Genomic DNA, 20063 nt, shown 5'->3' on the forward strand with positions numbered 1-20063 from the left:
CCTCAATCTCTGGAGTAGCTGGGATTACAAACATGCACCATCATGCCCAGTTAAATTTTAACTTTTTATAATAAATGTCTATATTTTACAGTAACAAATAATAAACTAGAGCATTATATACCTATAGTTTACGCATTCATGACAAGCTAAAACTTTTCAAAACTTTTAGACATGTTTCTCTGCAAGTTTTTTCAAATTGTTGTAAATCTTAAAAAAAAAAAAAAAAAAAAGTGGACTCAACGCAATTTAAATCCTGTTATTCAAGGGTTCATTAATGGTTCATTAAGGGTTCAGAATATGCTAAAGATCATAATTGCATAATTGATAATATTACCTTTGGATTGAACTACTAATGTCATGTAATGAGCAGAGTAGTAATGCATCCAGAATTCTCTCAGCCTAGCATGTGTATCAATATTATTCTTTTTTGGTTCATGCTTGAGAGTCTCAGCATTTCCTGTAAAAAAGTTGGAAAAAAAAATTATAGAAGTAACTATGATCACTTTGTTAAAAGTCTTCTACACCAACAATGCATGTTCTACCACTTAACTTGAGCTCTGAAAAAATCCAAGCAACAAGAATATTGAACTAGTGTGTAATAATAAAACAAGAATTCTTAAGGAACAATTCTGAAGTACATTTTAATACACAAGGAATTCATCTCTGGTAGGAATACCTCAACAGGAGATAGGAAATGCATAAGCTTCCTTGCTTAATACTGTAGTACTCAATTCAGGTTTTCTCTCTGAATTAGTTTACTAATATTCTGCCTAATTCTTAAAAATAATGCACATAAAGCCAGAATTCCATAGAAAATATACATATACATATTTGCATATACATGCAAAATATTCAGGGAAATAAAATACCTTTTGAAGCATACTTTATTTATTTAAATACTATTTTGTTTTAAGTATAATTTAACTCATCCTAGTTTCTACTCTACTGGTAACAGGATTAATATTAGGCTATGAATGAATTCTACCATCAATAAAAAAGCCATTAAAAACAGGTATCAGTTAAACAGCTTACCAATTAAGCAAAATTAGGTCACAATTCATAATGACTTTGTTTGAAAAGCTATCTAGCTACCCTAAAAAGCAAAAGGTACTTAACTATGCTAGCTTTATAATTTTAATTGATCATCTTTTCTTAGTCTCAATTTTACTTTTACTTAGAAAATATGAAATATTATTATTTAGTATCTTACCCCAAAAAAACTTCCCCATAGGATGTCCAGGTCTAGCAAGGCTCCCAAACAACATTTCTTTCCTGTTTGCATCAGAAGGTCTTGCAAGTTGATATTCTGTCATTTTAAAGAAATAATTTTAATAAAATGAAATACGAGTGTTTTAATTTTTTTGAAATTCAAGCTTATAGAACTGAAAAGAAGGAAGTAACAAAAATTAATTTTATAAGTCACATTAAGACTGAAGTTGGGAACTCAATGACCTAGGCCTGGCTTTATCACTATCTGTCACTTTACGTAAATCAATCACCTTTCTAGAGTTTTCTCTTATTTTTCAAATGAAATAAGGTAATTATGATCTAAGGGTTTCAGCTCTAGGTTACTATGTCCAAGAATTTACCGAACAAAGTACTAAAAAAATGGTAAACCAAAAGGGCATGGAGGCGCATGCCTGCAATCCCAGTGGCTTGGGAGACTGAGGCAGGAGGATAGCAAGTTCAAGGCCAGCTTTAGCAATTTGGCAAGACCCTTCTCAAAATAAAAAAGGGCTAGAGGTGTATGTAGCTCAGTGGTAGAGTGTCCCTGGGGTTTAATCCCCAGTACCAAAAATCAATTCAATTAGATTCAATCCAATTTAATTCATATTTTAAAACCTAACCCCCAGTGGGTAGAGCCCTCAAGAATGAGATTAATGCCCTTATAAAAGAGATCCCAGAGAGCTTCCTCATCTCTACTGCCAGGCAAAGACACAGGGCAAAGATGATTGTCTATGAATCAGGAAGTGGGCCCTCAATAGAGAGTGAAAATGCCAGAGGCTTGATCTTGGAATTCTCAGTCTCCAGAACTGTGAGAAATAAATTTTTATTGTTTATAAGCCACCCAGCCTATGATATTCTGTTAAAGTAGTCCGAACAGGCTAGGATAACTAGAATACTAACTAAGCTGTATACTCTTGAGGAATTTATCTAGCCTACATTTCTGCATCTATAAAATGAACTTAACACGACTTAGTGCATATGATTCTTATAAGGACTAAATATTATTTTAAAAATATTTAATGAACACCTACTGTGCTTTAGGTGCTATTAAAACAGTTGTTTGAGGTAGAGATTTAAATAAAAGGTAAAAAGAGCCAAGTCCATATCCTCAAAGAGTTTAAATTCAGGCAGGGGAGAGAAGCAATAAACAAACTGACAAATACATTTTCATATAATATCAGTTAGAGATGGATGCTCAGAGGTCCCATCTTCCCAAAGAATCAATCAAGCTAGGGGTTGGCTCAAACTATACTTGAAAGACAAACAAGAATTTTCTGGGGGAAGACAGGAAGAGAGAAATGGGAGTGTGCAAAACATTCTAAGGAGAAAATGGGGAAGGAGAATATGGCAACTCCAAAAAACAGAAAGAAGGTCAATATGGCCAAACAAAGCTCAAAATCAAAGCAGAGGAAAAAAAAAATCTTAGATAAAGAGATAAGCAGGAAAATATCTGGATAAAGAGATAAGCATGAGGCAGGAGGGCTGGGACTGTAGCTTAGTGGCAGAGTGCTTGTCTGACACGTGAGGCACTGGGCTTGATTCTTAGCATTTTATGTTAAGTTTTTCTTACATAAAAACAAACAAAAGTATGCACAGGGGGGGTGGGGAGATAAGCAGGAAATAAATTCTGAAAGGGTCTAGGAAGACTTTTGAGAAAAAGTATTACATGTGTATGAATATAGCTCTTGGTATCATACAGTCAATACTGACTATAGATCTTTGGGAAAATAACTTGATTTTGGGACTTGGGGTTACTTATTAACCCCTTTGAGCCTCACCATTAGTCAAGTAAGAATAATGGGGATAACAATCACAAGAATGCAAACAATAAATGCTCAAAAAAATGCTGCCAGTTATTTATCATGGAGTAATATATTGCAGATGCTTACACAAGGCAGTTGACATTATCAGATTTGGAGTCATAGTAAACTCATTCTGCATGCAAATATGAATAATGGATTGAAGGGAACCAAGAATAGAACTGGAATAAACAGTTACAAGTCCTTATTATTATACTTGGTGAGAGAACAGAAACTAAAGTGACAGTAGAGACAGAAGCAGAAGTCAATACATTCATACTTTAATTATAAGTCATGAAGTCTAAACCAAAGATGAAGTAATGAAAAGTATAGTCATAGCTTCAACAGAGTAGAAATTTTTTTAAAGTCTCTGTAAAAATATGAAGATATGGCTGCAACAAAAGAAAAGCAACTCCATTACTGAAGATGTCCACAACCTGGGCTGGGGGTGTACCTTAGTAGAAAAGTACTTGCCTACCATGAAAACAGATTCTCCCCAGAGCATTCAAAAGAAAAGGTACCCTAAGGAAACATAGAATTTTGACCTCCAAGTCTCCAAAAAAATAAACTTGTTTAATTTTAATCTATTAAATTTTGGAAATTTGTTTAGCAGCAACAGGTTAACTAATACCACAGACATGTAAACAGATCTACAGAAAGAAGTTAACTACATGGCAGGTTATGATTATTATAATGTTGTACCTCATCCGTTAAGACTCCTATACTCAAAAACTAGTAGTATTAACACTATTGACACATTCAATTTTAAAAAGGGGATAAATAATAAAAATGCATTATCTCTGAACACCCAGACCCCACAGTTTGCCACTTGATTAGATTAAAGGGCTTTGGTCATATCCTTCATCTCAATCACTGAGACATATTATGTAGTTAATTATGTGAGAGTATGAATTACTATAAAAACAGTTAAATTTTAAGAATAATTTTTCCCACAATCTTCTTTTAGCAGTTAATAAATCTCACCTTAAAAACCTAACTTGTGGATGTTATATGAGCATGTTAAATGTATTCAAGAAAACTCACTGAGCAAATCTATGTGCATTGTGCTGATAAACACTTACAAATGTATGTATACATACCCTTCAATGAAAGAATAGACCAAAAATAATCTACATGAGGAACAGTAATAAAGTATTCAAGTCAGCATTATTTAACAAAAGACCAGGAAAGAATTAATTTCTTCTTTAACCAGATGGAGACAAATAAAGGGAAAAGATTCTATCAGATGAATCTGTCAGAAACCTCTATCTCCTTATATACATAGAATTGGCCATCCAAGTATGTAAGCAAATAAAAATATGTAAATGAGACAAATAACAGATGAATGATAGAAAAAAAGACTGTCACATGTAAATAGAACAGAAAAAATAACATTTGATTATTCAGCTCTCAAAACTAGTTAATGAATATTTAAGTAATATGTCATACCAGTTATAATAGATCACAAATTGAAATCTAGGTCTCCTATCACTAAAAACAAAGAGAAAATTGAGCAAAAACCAAAGCACAATAGGGACTTTGCCGTAAGTTCATCTTTAAACCAAAACTATCTAGTGTGTGTGTGCATAATGTAATGGAACATAATAAAATATATAATACTGGAGATTAAACTCAGGGCCTTATGAATGCTTGGCAAGCACTCTACCACTGAGCTATATCCCTAGAATCTACCACTGAGCTATATCCCTAGAACTTTTTATTTTTTGAGACAGGGTCTTGCTAAGTTGATCAGGCTGGTCTCAAACTTTGGGTCATCCTGCCTCAGCCTCCTGAGTAACTGGGATCACAGGTGTATAGCACTGTGTCTGGCCCAGAGGTCTATTTTTAAAAAAACATATTTTTATTAGTTGTTGATGGATCTTTATATTATTTAATTATTTATATGTGGTGCTGAGAATCAAACCCAGTGCCTCACATATGCTAGGCAAGTGCTCTACCACTAAGCCACAACCCCAGCCCTAGAGGTCTATATTTTTAAACACCAATATTAACCATTCTAGAATGTATAGGAAAGAAAAACGTACTAGAAAGCATTTAAGATACAGACAGGATTGGGGTTATAGCTCAGTGCTACAGCATTTGCCTTGCATATGCAAGGCCTTGGTTTTGATCCCCAGCATCACACACATCCACAAAAAGACACAGATAATAGTTCTTCAGTCTCAAAACTTGGTAAGGGCTTTCAGAACTTTCCTTAGTTATTTTGGCTTTCCATTTGTTCAAAAAAATATCTGGGTCTAAGATAAAACAGACTTTGTGGTAGGCAAGTAAAATGAAGAAATAAACTTGATTTAAAGAAACTACTCAAGCTAAAAGGAAATTAAGCTATCCTATCCTCTGTTACAAATAAATTGAGGGTCATAGCTAGTGACGTTTCTATAAGTTAAACACAGGTATGGTACTTCCAGACAAATGGCTTTCTGGCCATCTGTGGTTTACTCAGCCTACTGAATGTATTAAGTCATTATTAGAACTAGACACTGAATGAAGCCAAGGGAGAAAATACTATAAAAACTGAAACAAATACAGACACCTTGACTCTTCAGTTGCTACAAGCTAATCCTAACCTATATAAATTTAAAGTTTCCCCAACTCTATTAGTACTACTGATACTACATATTTGTAATACTAAAATAAAACAAGTAGGATTACTCTACCCATGGTGATATTTATTGGTGCTATGTGATTAAGAATTATTTATAGTAGAGAGCTTTAATGAACCTCACCCTATTAAAAATAGTTTTCCTTATTATCTGTATTCTTTAAATCCTGAAGTTAAGAGAAATGGTCAAGAAGTAAAGTTAAATGCATTTCCTAATCAGGGATTTATTTCTCCATCCATAAATATATAACAATTGTTTTATAACTACCAAATTAAAGACACAAAGCACCTATGCACATAAATAACAAGTAACAAAGGAAAAATATATAGGACAGTATATTTGAAATGAAGCCTCAGAAAAATGTCTATTCACACAGAAAGAGTATGTGAATTTTTAAAGCTTTAATATCTAATTAGCTTGAAGAAATTGGCTACTACTTGAAGAAATTGGCTACTACTGTGCATGCCTGCTTATAATCTTAGCAACTCAGGAGGCAACTGAGGAAGGAGAACTGGAAGTCTAGAGGCCAGCCTTAGTAACTTAGTAAGAACTTCAGCAATTTAGTAAGACTGTCTCAAAATAAAAACTAAAAGCTGGGGATGTAGCTCAGTGGTACAGCCCTGCTGGGTTCAGACCCCAATATGAATAAAATAATAGTAATAATTTTAAAAAATAAAGAAAGAAAAAAAGAAAAGAATTCGTCTACTATCCTACAAAAGATTAGCCACTATGGTAAAATTCTCAAAAAAACAAACCATGAATAAACTAAATTCTACCATTCTTTAGAACTACTTCAAATCTATCCTGAATGAGACATTTATTGACTTCAGGAATAAACATGACACATTTATTTCAATGTTGCCCTTTAAGATATAAAAATAAAATGGCCTAGTGATAAAGAATGATAAATGTGCTAAATAACTGGTTCAATAAGAAAAGAAATTGTGTAGTAAAACATGAAGCACTTTTTTTACCACTGTCAACAGCTTCAACTTCACGGTCAATTGCATCTCTGATCATTAGTGGATGGATGAAGAACTGGGCCCACCTGAAAAACAAAATGAGACAGACATTTCTGGTTTTGTTCAGTTTCATCAATCAACATCTATTTTTTAATTAAGAATTTTAGCTAAAATGGAAATTTAGTTCACAATATAAAAACAAAATAACATTTTGCATTTCTATATTTAAAAATCTATAAACAATCATTGTAAAATAAAACAAATACAGAGAAAAGTACAAAAAACACAAATACAGGGGCTGGGGTTGTGGCTCAGTAGTAATGTGCCTGCCTAGCGTGTGTAAGGTACTGGGTTTGATCCTCAGCATCACATAAAAATAAATAAATAAAATAAAGGCATTGTGTTCACCTACAACTAAAAATTTTAGTTGTAGTAAAGTAAAATAAAATAAATAAATAAATACACACATGTATAAATACACAGACTAATGTATAATTACGAGACAAACACCTGAGTGGCTCACTCAGGTGAAGAAACAGACTAATCAACACTCCAGGAGCACCTGACATCTACCCTTCCCTCAGAGTTATCCTGAATGTTATGGTAATCATTTCTCTGCTTTTGTTTATATTTTACAAACTGCAGTGTTTGTTGACCTTTTTTCTTTCATCAACCCTAAGAAGCCTTTTTAAAATTTTCTCCTATCTACTCCATCCCCCTTATCATGGATTGATTGATTATTATCATGGATTGATTGATTATTTTGCAGTGAAGGGGGTTGAATCCAGGGTCTCACAGCATGCTAAACAAGCATTCTACCATTGAATTACATCCCAAGAGGCGCCTATGATATTTTCATACCACAGACATACAGTCTGCTTACAAAATGTTATGTGTATCTGTGCTTATATAAGAATTACAAAGCTTATTCTTTTTCTTTTTGCAGTACTGGGGATTGAACCCAAGGTCTCATGCATGCTAGGCAAGTGCTCTACCACTCTTTTTATTTAATGCAGGCTTAGGAACAACTAAATATTTTTAAGTTAAAAGTTAAATTATAAAGGCTATTAGTATCTAACAATGTAATTATATTTGTTTCTAAATGTAACTTATAAATAGTGATGCATCAAATTATATACACAAAATTACCATTTATATAAATATGTAATGACAGTAATGCAAACTGTTAAAACAAATCATTCAAAACTTTGTCATTATTTTTTGAGACAGGTGTCTTTCTATGTTGTCCAGGTTAGCCTTAGACTCCTAGGCTCAAGTGATCTCCCTGCCTCAGTCTCCCAATAGCTGGGACTACAGCATATTTCATCATATCACACTCAAAACTGTTCTCTTTCCAGCAAAAGTAAAACAATTGAAAAATTATTCCCTGAATTGTCTAGCAAATGCTTAACTTCTAATAGCCATGAGAAGATAACTTTTAAGTAGTTGCTAGATCTTTAAGATATTGCTGACCTATGTTTAGTACTTTATGTAATCATTGAAGGGTTGGATATATTCTGTTGGATTAAATATTAAAACAAAATAATTTTACTTAATTCTAAAAACCAAAGTCATGTGCAAAATACTAAGGATCAAACATAAACAACATCTTCAAAGCAATTAATAACAACCAACTGGCACGTGCAGAATACCTCTTGCCATGACTTCAAGATTAAATGAACATTAAAAAGTCCTATGATCAGTCATCTATTTGTTATTTTATGTCTCATTTAATTCAACACTATTTATAATATTCAGTACATGTGACTGTGGTTTATTAATTTTAATTGCCATGGAATATTCCATTGTGTGAATTTATTCATCCATTCTACTAATGCTGATGGACATTTGGGCTAGTTCCACTAATTGTATTATTACACACAATGCTGTCATAAAAAATTCTTAAAATGTGTATTGGGTCACATGCACAAATTTGTCTCGGTATTTATCCAGAAAAAAATTGCTAAGCAAAAGCATATGCATGCATGTGTTCAACATTACTAGATAATAACAAATGTTCCAAAAGTATACCAATTCTTTTTTTCTTTTGTACCAGGGATTGAACCGAGGGGCATTTTAACCACTCAGCCCCATCCCCAGTCTTATTTATTTTTTTATTTTGAGACAGAGTCTCACTAAGTTGTTCAGGGCCTTACTAAGTTGCTGAGCCTGGCTTTGAACTTGCAATCTTTCTGCTTCAGCCAAACTACAAATTTTAATATCAATTTAATAAACCAAGTCCTGGTACCATGCTCATTTTTCACTTCAAAAGTATCTTGGTTTTTTAGCCTACTGCATTTTCCTATTTTTAGAATCACCTAGTCTATTTAAAACTAAATAAACTTTCTGAGATTATGGATGGAGTGTCACTGAATCTACACATGGAGAGACTGACACCCTTTATAAAAATGAGACTTCGAATGCACAAATACTCAAATACTACTCTCTACTTACTTAGATCTTTAATAACTCTCAATAATGTTTCGTGTATTTCTCATACATAATTTTACAGTTTTTGGAAGATTCCTGGGTGTGATTATTTTTAATGATATCATAAAGATTTTTAAAATTTCTTAACTGCTACATAAAAATAGTACTGAGATATATATAGATATATATATATATATATATGTATATGGGTGTGTCTGTGTTATAATTAAAGATTTTCTACCTGTAATCCCAGTGACTCAGAAGGCTGAGGCAGAAGGATCACAAATTCAAGGCCAACCTCAGCAAGGCTCTAAGCAACTTAAGGAGACCCTATCTCAAAATAAAACATTATAAGGGCTGAAGATGTAGCTCAGTGGTTAGGCGCCCCTGGATTCAATCCCCAATACAAAAAAAAATTTTTTTTCATTTTTAATTTTGGTACTGGGAAATGAACCCAAGACCTCACACAAGCTAGGCAAGCACTCTTCCTCTGAGCTACATCTCCAAAACTTTTTTTCTTTTAATTTTTTATCTTGAACCCTGGTCTAAGTTGCCAAGGCTCAACTTCCAATGGTCCTGCCTCAGTTTCAAGTAGCTGGAATGACAGGTATGCACTGTTACACCTGGATTCTTTTGGGCGGGGGGCGGGGGAAGTGGAGTGGTATTAGGGATTGAACTAAGGGATACCGTTATCACTGAGTTACATTTCCAGTCCTTCCTATTTTTTTACTTTGAGACAGGATCTCAATAAGTTGCTGAGGCTAACCTCGAACTTGTGCTCCACCTGCCTCAGTCAACTGAATTGCTGGGATTACAGGCATGCACCATTGTGCCCAGTGTAGCAACTTTTTATTTTGTAGTCTGTCTACCCTTCTAAATTCTTTTGTTAAAATTGAAGATTTAGCTGGGTGTGGTGGCACATGCCTGTAATCCCAGTGGCTCAGTAGGATTGGAAGTTCTCAGTAGGATTGGAATTGCTAGCTTCAGCAATTTACCAAGGCCATAAACAACTTAGTGAGACCCTGCCTTAAACAAAAATAAAAAGGACTGGAGATGTGACTGAGTGGGAAAGTGCCCCGGGTTCAAATCCCATTACAAATAATAATAATAATAAAGATACAGAATATTTTGGATTTTTTGTGTATCATCTGCTATGATAGTTTTGTGTTTAGCATTCCCGCCCCCCATAACTTGTATTAGAAATGATGACTACAGACAACCACAGCCTGCATTTGTTTTGTTCCTGATCTCAAGTTAAAACTTTTCAAGTTTTCACTATTAAACTGTTTATCAATTATTGTAATGAGAAAATGGTCTAATACTGTTTTTTAAGAACATCTTCATAAAAGGTACTGAAATTCATCATATATTTCCTACAATAGAGATATATTTTCTCCTTGGATATGATAATGAGATGAACTACACTAATTCATTTTCTAATGTGACATTAATCATTTTTCTAGGATGAACTCAACTTGGTATTGACTGTCCTTATATACTGCTGTTTGTGGGTAAACCTGGCCTATAATTTTTATAATTTTTCTTATAATTGCTTCCAACAAGGGAATGCTAGCTTCATTGTCTCTTTCAATTTTTGTAGTATTCTAAACCTAAAAGCTCATGAGAAATTTTCATGACTGATTCCTTTCTTTGATGGTTATAAGACTACTTGAACTTTTAAACTATTTCTTCTTATTTCTGTTAGTTTTATAAATTGTGTGTATGTGTGTGTTTTACTGGTGACTGAACACACGGGACTGCACATGCAAGGCAAGTGCTCCACCACTGAGCTACTTCCCCAACACTTTTTTTTTTTTTTCATTTTGAGACAGTCTCCTTAAGTTGCCAAGGTTAGCTTTAAACTTGCAATACTCCTGTCTCAGTCTCCTGTATGGCTAAAATTGTAAGCATGCACCACTGTGCCCAGCTAAAATCTATATTTCTAAGAACTTAGATACTTCACCTAATTTTGTTTTCAATTCCGAACACAGGTTGTTCAAAATATCTTATTATACTTTTAATATCTGCAAAAGCAGATGTTATATTCATTTTCATTCCTGATATTTGCACACACTTTTTTTCTTAATCAGTCTTATGAAAGGCTTACCTATGAGGTTATTTTTTTTTCCAAAAAATGAACACTAAACTGTCTTGAAATTCTGTTTGATGTTTGTATTAAAATATAATTTGGGATGGGAATGTAGCTCAGTGATAGAGTGCTTGCCCAGCATGTGTGAGGCCCCAGGATCAATCCCCAGTACCACAAAAATAAATAAGTAAAATAAAATTTCACAAACTCCCCTTCTTTTAAAGTATATGACTGAAGAAACTGTACTCTTTAAGAGTGATTCTTCATTCCCCCTTGCCCAAGCTCTGGGCAACAACTTTTGGTTGTCAATTCTGGACAGTTAATATAAATGGAATCAGACATTGTGGGCTTATTTCTTTTGGTTGTTTTGTTTGTTGGCTTCTTTCACCTGATACATAATGCTTTCAAGTTTCATCCATGCTGTAGTATGTATAAAACTTCATTTCCTATTGACAAGTAATATTTCATTATTTGAAATATTTTGTTTATTCATTCATGAGTTGATAGAAATTTGGACTGTGTTCACATTTGCCCCATTATGAAAAATGCTGCAATGAATATTCATATACAAGATTTTGTGTAGACAAGTTTTCAATTCACTACATTATGTACTAAGAGTGGATTGCTTGGTCATATGATAAATTTTTGTTCAATACCTCAACATTGTAAAAGCTATATATGTTAAACCCAAGGCCAACATCATTCTAAATGGAAAAAAATGGAAAGCATTCCCTCCCTCTTTTATCATGCCCCTTCAACATAGCCTACAAACCCTAACCAGAGCAATTAGACAAAAGAATGAAATTAAAGGGATACAAATAGGAACAGCTTTCACTATTCCTCTTTGCCAATGACAGGATTCTATATTCAGAAGACCCCAAAAAAACTCCACTAGAAAGCTTCTAGAACTCATAATTGAATTTGGCAAAGTAAAGGATATAAAATTAACACCCATAAGTCAATGCTTTCCTATACACCAATGATGAATCAGATGAAAGCGAAATCAGGAAAACTATCCCATTCATAATAGTCTCAAAAGAAAATAAAATGTTTGGGAGTCAATCTAACTAAAGAAGTGAAACACCTCTACAATGAAAACTACAGAACACTAAAGAAAGAAATGCAGAAGACCTTAGAAGATGGACCCCATTCACAATAGCCTCAAAAAAAATAAAATACTTGGGAATCAATCTCACAAAAGAGGTGAAAGAGAACTATAGAACACTAAAGAAAGAAATTAAAGAACACCTTAGAAGATGGAAAGATCTTCCATGTTCTTGGATAGGAAGAATTAATATTGTCAAAATGGCCATACTACCTAAAGTGCTATACAAATTCAATGCAATTCCAATTAAAATCCCAATGACGTACCTTACAGAAATAGAGCAAGCAATTATGAAATTCATCTGGAAGAATAAGAAACCCAGAATAGCTAAAGCAATCCTTAGCAGGAAGAGTGAAACAGGGGGTATTGCAATACCAGATCTTCAACTCTACTACAAAGCAATAGTAACAAAAACGGCATGGTATTGGTACCAAAATAGAAAGGTAGATCAATGGTACAGAATAGAGGACACGGACACAAACCCAAATAAATACAATTTTCTCATACTAGACAAAGGGGCCAAAAATATGCAATGGAGAAAAGATAGCCTCTTCAACAAATGGTGCTGGGAGAATTGGAAATCCATATGCAACAGAATGAAACTAAACCCATATCTCTCACCATGCACGAAACTAAACTCAAAATGGATTAAGGACCTCGGAATCAGACCAGAGACCCTGCAGATTATAGAAGAAAAAGTAGGTCCAGATCTTCAACATGTCGGCTTAGGACCAGACTTCCTTAACAGGACTCCCATAGCACAAGAAACAAAAGCAAGAATCAATAACTGGGATAGATTCAAACTAAACAGCTTTCTCTCAGCAAAGGAAACTATCAGCAATGCGAAGAAAGAGCCTACAGAGTGGGAGAATATCTTTGCCAATCATACTTCAGATAGAGCACTAATCTCCAGAATCTATAAAGAACTCAAAAAACTCTACTCCAAGAATTCAAATAATCCAGTTGACAAATGGGCTAAGGAAATGAACAGACACTTCACAGAAGAAGATCTACTAGCAATCAACAAACATATGGAAAAATGTTCAACATCTCTAGTAATAAGAGAAATGCAAATCAAAACCACCCTAAGATTCCATCTCACCCCAATTAGAATGGCGATTATCAAGAATACGAGCAACAACAGGCGTTGGCGAGGATGTGGGGAGAAAGGTACACTCATACATTGCTGGTGGGGCTGCAAATTAGTGCAGCCACTCTGGAAAGCAGTGTGGAGATTCCTTAGAAAACTTGGAATGGAACCACCATTTGACCCAGCTATCCCACTCCTTGGCCTATACCCAAAGGACTTAAAATCAGCATACTACAGAGATACAGCCACATCAATGTTCATAGCTGCTCAATTCACAATAGCCAGACTGTGGAACCAACCTAGATGCCCTTCAATTGATGAGTGGATAAAGAAACTGTGGTATATATATACAATGGAATATTACTCGGCCATAAAGAATGATAAAATCATGGCATTAGCAGGCAAATGGATGAAATTGGAGAATATCATGCTACGTGAGATAAGCCAATCTCAAAAAGCCAAAGGACAAATGATATCGCTAATAAGTGGATGATGACACATAATGGGGGGGAGGGAAGGGTTAGTATTAGGGTTAGAGTTAGGGTTAGGGAGGGGGGCAAGTATGGAGGAAGGAAGCACTGTATAGAGGGAAAAGAGGGGTGGGAGGGGTGGGGGGAAGGGAAAAAATAACAGAATGAATCAAACAACATTACTCTATGTAAATTTATGATTACACAAATGGTATGCCTTTATGCCATGTACAGAGAAACAACATGTATCCCATTTGTTTACAATAAAATAAAAAAAAATAAAAATAAAATAAAACAAATAAAAATAAATTAAAAAAAAATAAAAAAAAATTTAAAAAAAAAGAAGACCTTAGAAGATGGAAAGATCTCCCTTGTTCTTGGATAGGCAGAATTAACATTGTCAAAATGGTCATATTACCAAAGCACTATAGAGATTTAATGCAATTCCTATTAAAATTCCAATGATGTTCTTCATAGAAATAGAAAAAGCAATCACAAAATTCATTTGGAAAATTAAGAAGCCCATAACAGCCAAAGCAATCCTTAGCAAGAAAAGTGACACAGACTTTATATTATACTGCAGAGCTAGAGTAAAAAAAAAACAGTAGCACGGAAACAGACATGAAGACCAACAGAACAGATTAGAAGACAGTCATACCTACATAAATATAGTTATCTCACACTAGCCAATGGCTCCATAAACATACACTGGAGAAAAGACAGCCTCCGCAACAAAAGGTGCTGGCAAACTGGAAATCCATGTGCAGCCAAATGAAACTGAACCTCTATCTCTCACCCTGCATGAAACTCAACTCAATGTGGATCAAAGACTTAGGCATTAGACCAGAGACTACACCTATTAGAAGAAAAAGCAGGCCCAACTGTGCACCACGTCAGCTTAGGAACCAACTTCCTCAATATGACTCCTAAATTGCAAGTGGTAAAATCAAGAATCAATAAATGGGATGATATCAAACTAAAAATCTTATTCACAACAAAGGAAACAATCAAGAACATGAACAGAGAGCCTTCAGAATGGAAGAAAATCTTTACCACCAGCACCTCAGACAAAGCATTAATCTCTAGGATATACAAATAACTTAAAAAACACCAAAAAACCAAATAAGCCAAGCAATATATGGGCAAAGGAACTGAACAGGTACTTCACAGAAGAAATATAAATAATCAAAAAATACATGAAAACATGTTCAACATCTCTAACAAGTAGAGAAATGCAAATCAGACTACAAGATTCCATCTCACCCTAGTCAGAATGGCAATTATCAAGAATACAAGCAACAATAAATGTTGGTGAGGATAGGAGAAAAGTGGTTCACTTATACACTGCTGGCAGGACTGCAAATTGGTGCAACCATTATGGAAAGCAGTATGGAGATTTCTCAGAAAACTTAGAATAGAACCACCATTTGACCCTGTTATCCCACTCCTTGGTTTATAACTAAAGGACTTAAAATCCACACACTACACAGTGATACAACCACTTCAATGTTTACAGCAGCTCAATTCACAATAGCCAAGCTATGGAACCAACCTAGGTGCCCTAGAACAGATGAATGGATAAAGAAAATGTAGTATATATATATATATATATATATATATATATACACAATGGAATATAACTCAGCCTTAAAGAAGAAATTATGGCATTTGCCAGTAAATGGGTGGAACTAGAGACTATGGAGCTAAATGAAATAAGCCAGTCCCAAAAAACCAAAGGCAGAATGTTCTCTCTGATATGTGAATGCTAACCTACAACAAGGGAGGAGGAGATCAGAAGTTCATTGGACTACACAAAGGTGAATTAAGGGAGGGAAGGGAGATGGGAATAGAAAAAGACAGTAGAATAATCAGACGTATCTTTTTTATCTTCACATATAAATCCACAACCAATTTAACTCCACATCATGTACAATCACAATAATGGGATCCTAACTGGAACAAGTTATACTTAGTCTATGTATGTATTTCAAAATATATTATCATATAAAAAAAATTTAAACATAAGGTTTTGTTCAACTTTCTGATGGGTTTCCAGTTTTCCAAAGGAGCTGCACCACCATCAGTTTCACCACATACCTGCCAACAATAATTGGTGTTGTTCCCTTCTTTGAAGTGGGTGTGAAATACTTCATTATAGGTCTGATTTTCAATTCCCTAGTGACTAGTGATGTTGAATATCGTTTCTTATACTTATTGGCCATGTGCAAATCTTTGGAGAAATGTCTATTCAAATTCTTTACCCACTTTTAAGATAGGTTTTCTTTTTATTGCTGATCTCTAAGAGTTCTACATATATTCTGGATACTAGATATGTGATTTGCAAATAATTTATTCTATTCTGTGAATTTTTTTCACTTTCTTCATAGGATGCTTTAAAGCAAAAAAGCTTTTAATTTTAATAAGGTCTAATTTATTTGTTTTTTCCTTTATTTCTCTTTTTATTTTTTTGTTTTTCTTTTTGGTGTCTAAATTACTGCCAAATATAAGGCCACAAAGATTTACACCTATATTTTCTTCAAAGAGTTTTAAAATTTTTGCTCTTACATTTAAGTATAAGGCCCAGTTTAATTTTTATAGATAGTGTAAGTAGAGGATCCAGGTATATACTTTTGCATGTGGATATCCAGTTGTCCTGGCACCACTTGTCAAAAAAAATTCTTTTTCCATTGAATTGTCTTGGCATCTGGCAAATGCCTATCAATGTAAAGGCTTATTTCTGGAGTCTCAATTTTATTACACTGATCAGTGTCCATTCTTATGCCAATACCATATTATAGATTACTGTAGCTTTCGGGAAATTTTGTTAACTGGTAAGTTTGAGTTCTTTAACTTTGTTCTTTTTAAAGATATTTTTGGCTATTTTTGGTCTCTTGCTTTCCACATGAATTTTAAGATCGGTTTACTGATTCTTCAAAACAGGCAGTTGGAATTTTTAATGACTGAATTGAATCTGCAGATAGACATAAAAAGTACTATCCTAAAAATATAAAGTCTTCCAATCTAGGACCACTGGACCATGACTTTCCACTTATTTAGGTCTTCTTTAATTTTCTTCAACATGTTTTTGTGACTTTCCACATACAATATTTCATTTATTTTGCTAAATTTATTCCTAACTATATTATTATTTTAGATTCTATATAAAAGAAATTATTTTCTTAACTTCATTTTTTGATTTTTCATTGTTACTATATTAAATTCCATTTCTCTCTCTCTCTCTTTTGGTACTAGGGATCAAACCCAGGGGCGTACTATCACTAAGTTACATCCCTATCCCTTTTATTTTTGAGACAAGGTCTCTCTCTAAGTTGCTGAGGCCAGCCTCAAACTTGGTATCCTCCTGCCCTCAGCAAGCACTTCAGCACCCAGCTCTCCAACTGACTTTTGCATACTGGTCTGATATCCTGAAACCTTGCAGAATGCTTCATTATGTTTGATAGTTCTTTTGTGGAACCTGTAGGATTCTCCATATATAGGGAGTTTTAGTTATTTGTGGTAATTATGTTCTCCAAAGTTGCTACAACCACTGAATTAGCGAATACTGAATCCTTCTGCCCTAGGGGAAATATGTATGTACATACACATGTACACACAAAGATTATGATCTTAAATCCTAAAGGTATTTCATCATAGTGTGTTCTATTTTTTAAAATTTTACCATACAGAGAATGAAGTGTTAAGCAACATGTTTGATGCCAAGGGGATTCAAACCCATTCAACTGACTCCAGTGCCAGAACTTCTTGCATTACATTTTACTGCACCCTAGCATCTTCATCTTCTGCTCATCTCTATATGAGAACTTACAAAAAAAAAAAAAAAGTTTCACCTTGTTCAACTACATGTGAATGCATTGCTTGGCTCAAAATTTTCACCTTTCCACATGTCCATGAATGACCATAAGGGTACCACAAGTATAGATTTTGAAGTTACAAATAAATTTTTAGTGAGTAGATAAATTTGCAGATTTGGTTAACTGAGCATAATGAGAATCACTGTACAAGACTGTCATCCAAAAAGAGACTTTTGTTTCTTCCTTTCCTGCATTGTTTTCTAGTCTAATTGTCCTGGGTTTTAGTCTTCACTACAGTGTTGAACAGAAGTGGTAGGAGTTAAAATTTTGTCTTTTTCCTGATTTTCAAGGAAAACTTTCCTATCTTTCTTCATTAAGTATGTTATTTGCAGGCTATTCATAGATGCCCTTTGTCATATTGAGTAAGCTCCCTTTTATTTCTAGTTTAAGGGTTTTTATCACGAAAGGTGCTGAGTTTTTCAAATATTTTTTCAGTGCACATTGAGATGGCAGTCTGAGATATGGTTTTTGTTCTTTCTTCTATTAATGTGGCATAACATAGTGATTGATTTTTCAAATGGTAAACTAACCTTGTGTTCTTGGAATAAATCCAATTTGGTCATGGTATATAATCCTTTTTATATGAATCTAGACTGGGCTTTTTCCTTCAGGATTTTTGTTTCTATGTTCATAGTGATATTGGCCTGTAGTTTCCTTTTCTCATGATGCACTGGTTCTGGTCAGAGTAATAATAACATAATATAGTTTGTTAGGAACTCTCTATTTTTGAAGAGAGTTTGTGAAGTATTAGTGTTGATCCTTTAAAAATGTGGTAAGACTTCATCAAGAAGCCATCTAGGAGAGCAAGGCATGGTGGCACATGCCTGCAATCATAGTGGCTGGGGAGGCTGAGGCAGGAGGATTAAGAGTTCAAAGCCAGCCTCAGCAAAAGCGAGGCACTTAGCAACTCAGTGAGATCCTGTCTCTAAATAAAATACAAAATACGGCAGGGATGTGGCTTAGTGGTCCAGTACCCTCCGCACCCAAAAAAAAAAAAAAAAAAAAAAAAGCCATCTAGGCTTACACATTTCTTTTTTGGCAGGGGTGGGGAGGCTTCCCATACTGGGGATTGAACCCAGGGATGCTTTACCACTGTACCACCTTTCTGGCCCTTTTTAATTTTTTTTTATTTTGAGATATGTCTAAGTTGCAGAGTCTAACTTTGAACTTACGATCCTCCTGCCTCAGCTTCCCTGTCTCCTTCTGGAAATTTTTTGATCACTAATAAAATCTCTTAATTTATTAAAAATCCATTCAAGTTTGTCTTTTTGAGAATATTTCAGTAATTTGTGTCTTTCAAATAATTCATTTCATCTGGGTTGTCTGATTTGTTGGTATACAATTATTCTCAGTATTTTCTTATATTTCTTGTAATTTTGTTTAGATCAGTAGTAATGGTCCTGCTCTTAGATCTGCTTTCCATAATATGAGACTTCTTTTTCCTTGGTAAGTCTCAGCTGAAGGTTTGTAAATTTCTGTTATCTTTAAAAGTAACTACACTTTGGTGTGGCTAATTTTCTCTATTGTATTCCTATATACTATTTTTATTTATTTCTGCTTTATGTGTGTGTGTGTGTGTGTGTTTGCTGGAGACCAGACCCAGGGTTTCTTTGTGCATGTAAGACAATCTACCACTAAATACAGTCCTAGCCCTCCACTATTTTTAGTCACCCTTCCTTCTGCTTCCTTTGGGTCTCATTTACTCTTCTGTATCTAATTAACTAAGAATGTTCATATTGTAAACAACTGTGCCTTTCTCGTTATGAAATAAGACTTGAGGGCACTAATTGCTTTCTGCCTCAAAGTCTGTTTTTTTTTTTTTTTTAATATAAACACATTGGCCTTCTTACATTATTATCTGCATGGTATATCACTTTATGTTTCTACTTGCAACCTTTCTGTATCCTTAGGTGTACATTTAAGTCTTGAAAACTGAATCTGACTCGATTTTTTTAAATCCAGGGTGATATTCTTTATCTTTTTTTTTTTTTTTTTTTTTTTTTTGCGGTGCTGGGGATTTGAACCCAGGGCCTTGTGCTTGCAAGGTAAACACTCTACCAACTGAGCTATATCCCCAGCCCCTCTTTGGTCTTTTAAATGGAACTCGGTCCATATAAATTTAGCAGAATCAATGATATACATACATGCCGTGTTATCTGTGTATATTTACTCCCTGCTACTTTGTACAACGTGTCTCACTTATTCTGTTTCTCTCATTTTTTTTCTTTGAATCTGTAATGTTTACCAGTCATTCCAAATGTTTTTCCTTTACTAGTCTGTAAGTTCTATAATCAAATCTTTAAAAAAAAAAAAAAAAAAAACACATGTATCCTTTAATTTCCCAATGTCTGATATCAATACCTTACAAAACTTTATTTTTGACTGCTAAGTTATT

General features: G+C 34.1%; 1 protein-coding gene across 3 annotated transcripts in view; it reads right to left on the reverse strand.

The window, feature by feature from the left end:
• Positions 1 to 20063, reverse strand: part of NRDC (nardilysin convertase) — a 93653-nt gene that overhangs the window by 38339 nt on the left and 35251 nt on the right. For all 3 annotated transcript variants that reach the window (XM_079154216.1, XM_079154215.1, XM_079154217.1), the window contains 3 exons: positions 6625 to 6698; positions 1211 to 1306; positions 335 to 457 (listed from right to left, as the gene is read on the reverse strand). In XM_079154216.1, the coding sequence (XP_079010342.1) occupies positions 335 to 457; positions 1211 to 1306; positions 6625 to 6698 (293 nt within the window). The remainder of the gene's footprint in view (positions 1 to 334; positions 458 to 1210; positions 1307 to 6624; positions 6699 to 20063) is intronic.

The sequence above is a fragment of the Sciurus vulgaris genome (genome assembly GCF_902686455.1).
Source record: "Sciurus vulgaris genome assembly, chromosome: 1".
Classification (NCBI taxonomy): Eukaryota; Metazoa; Chordata; class Mammalia; order Rodentia; family Sciuridae; genus Sciurus; species Sciurus vulgaris.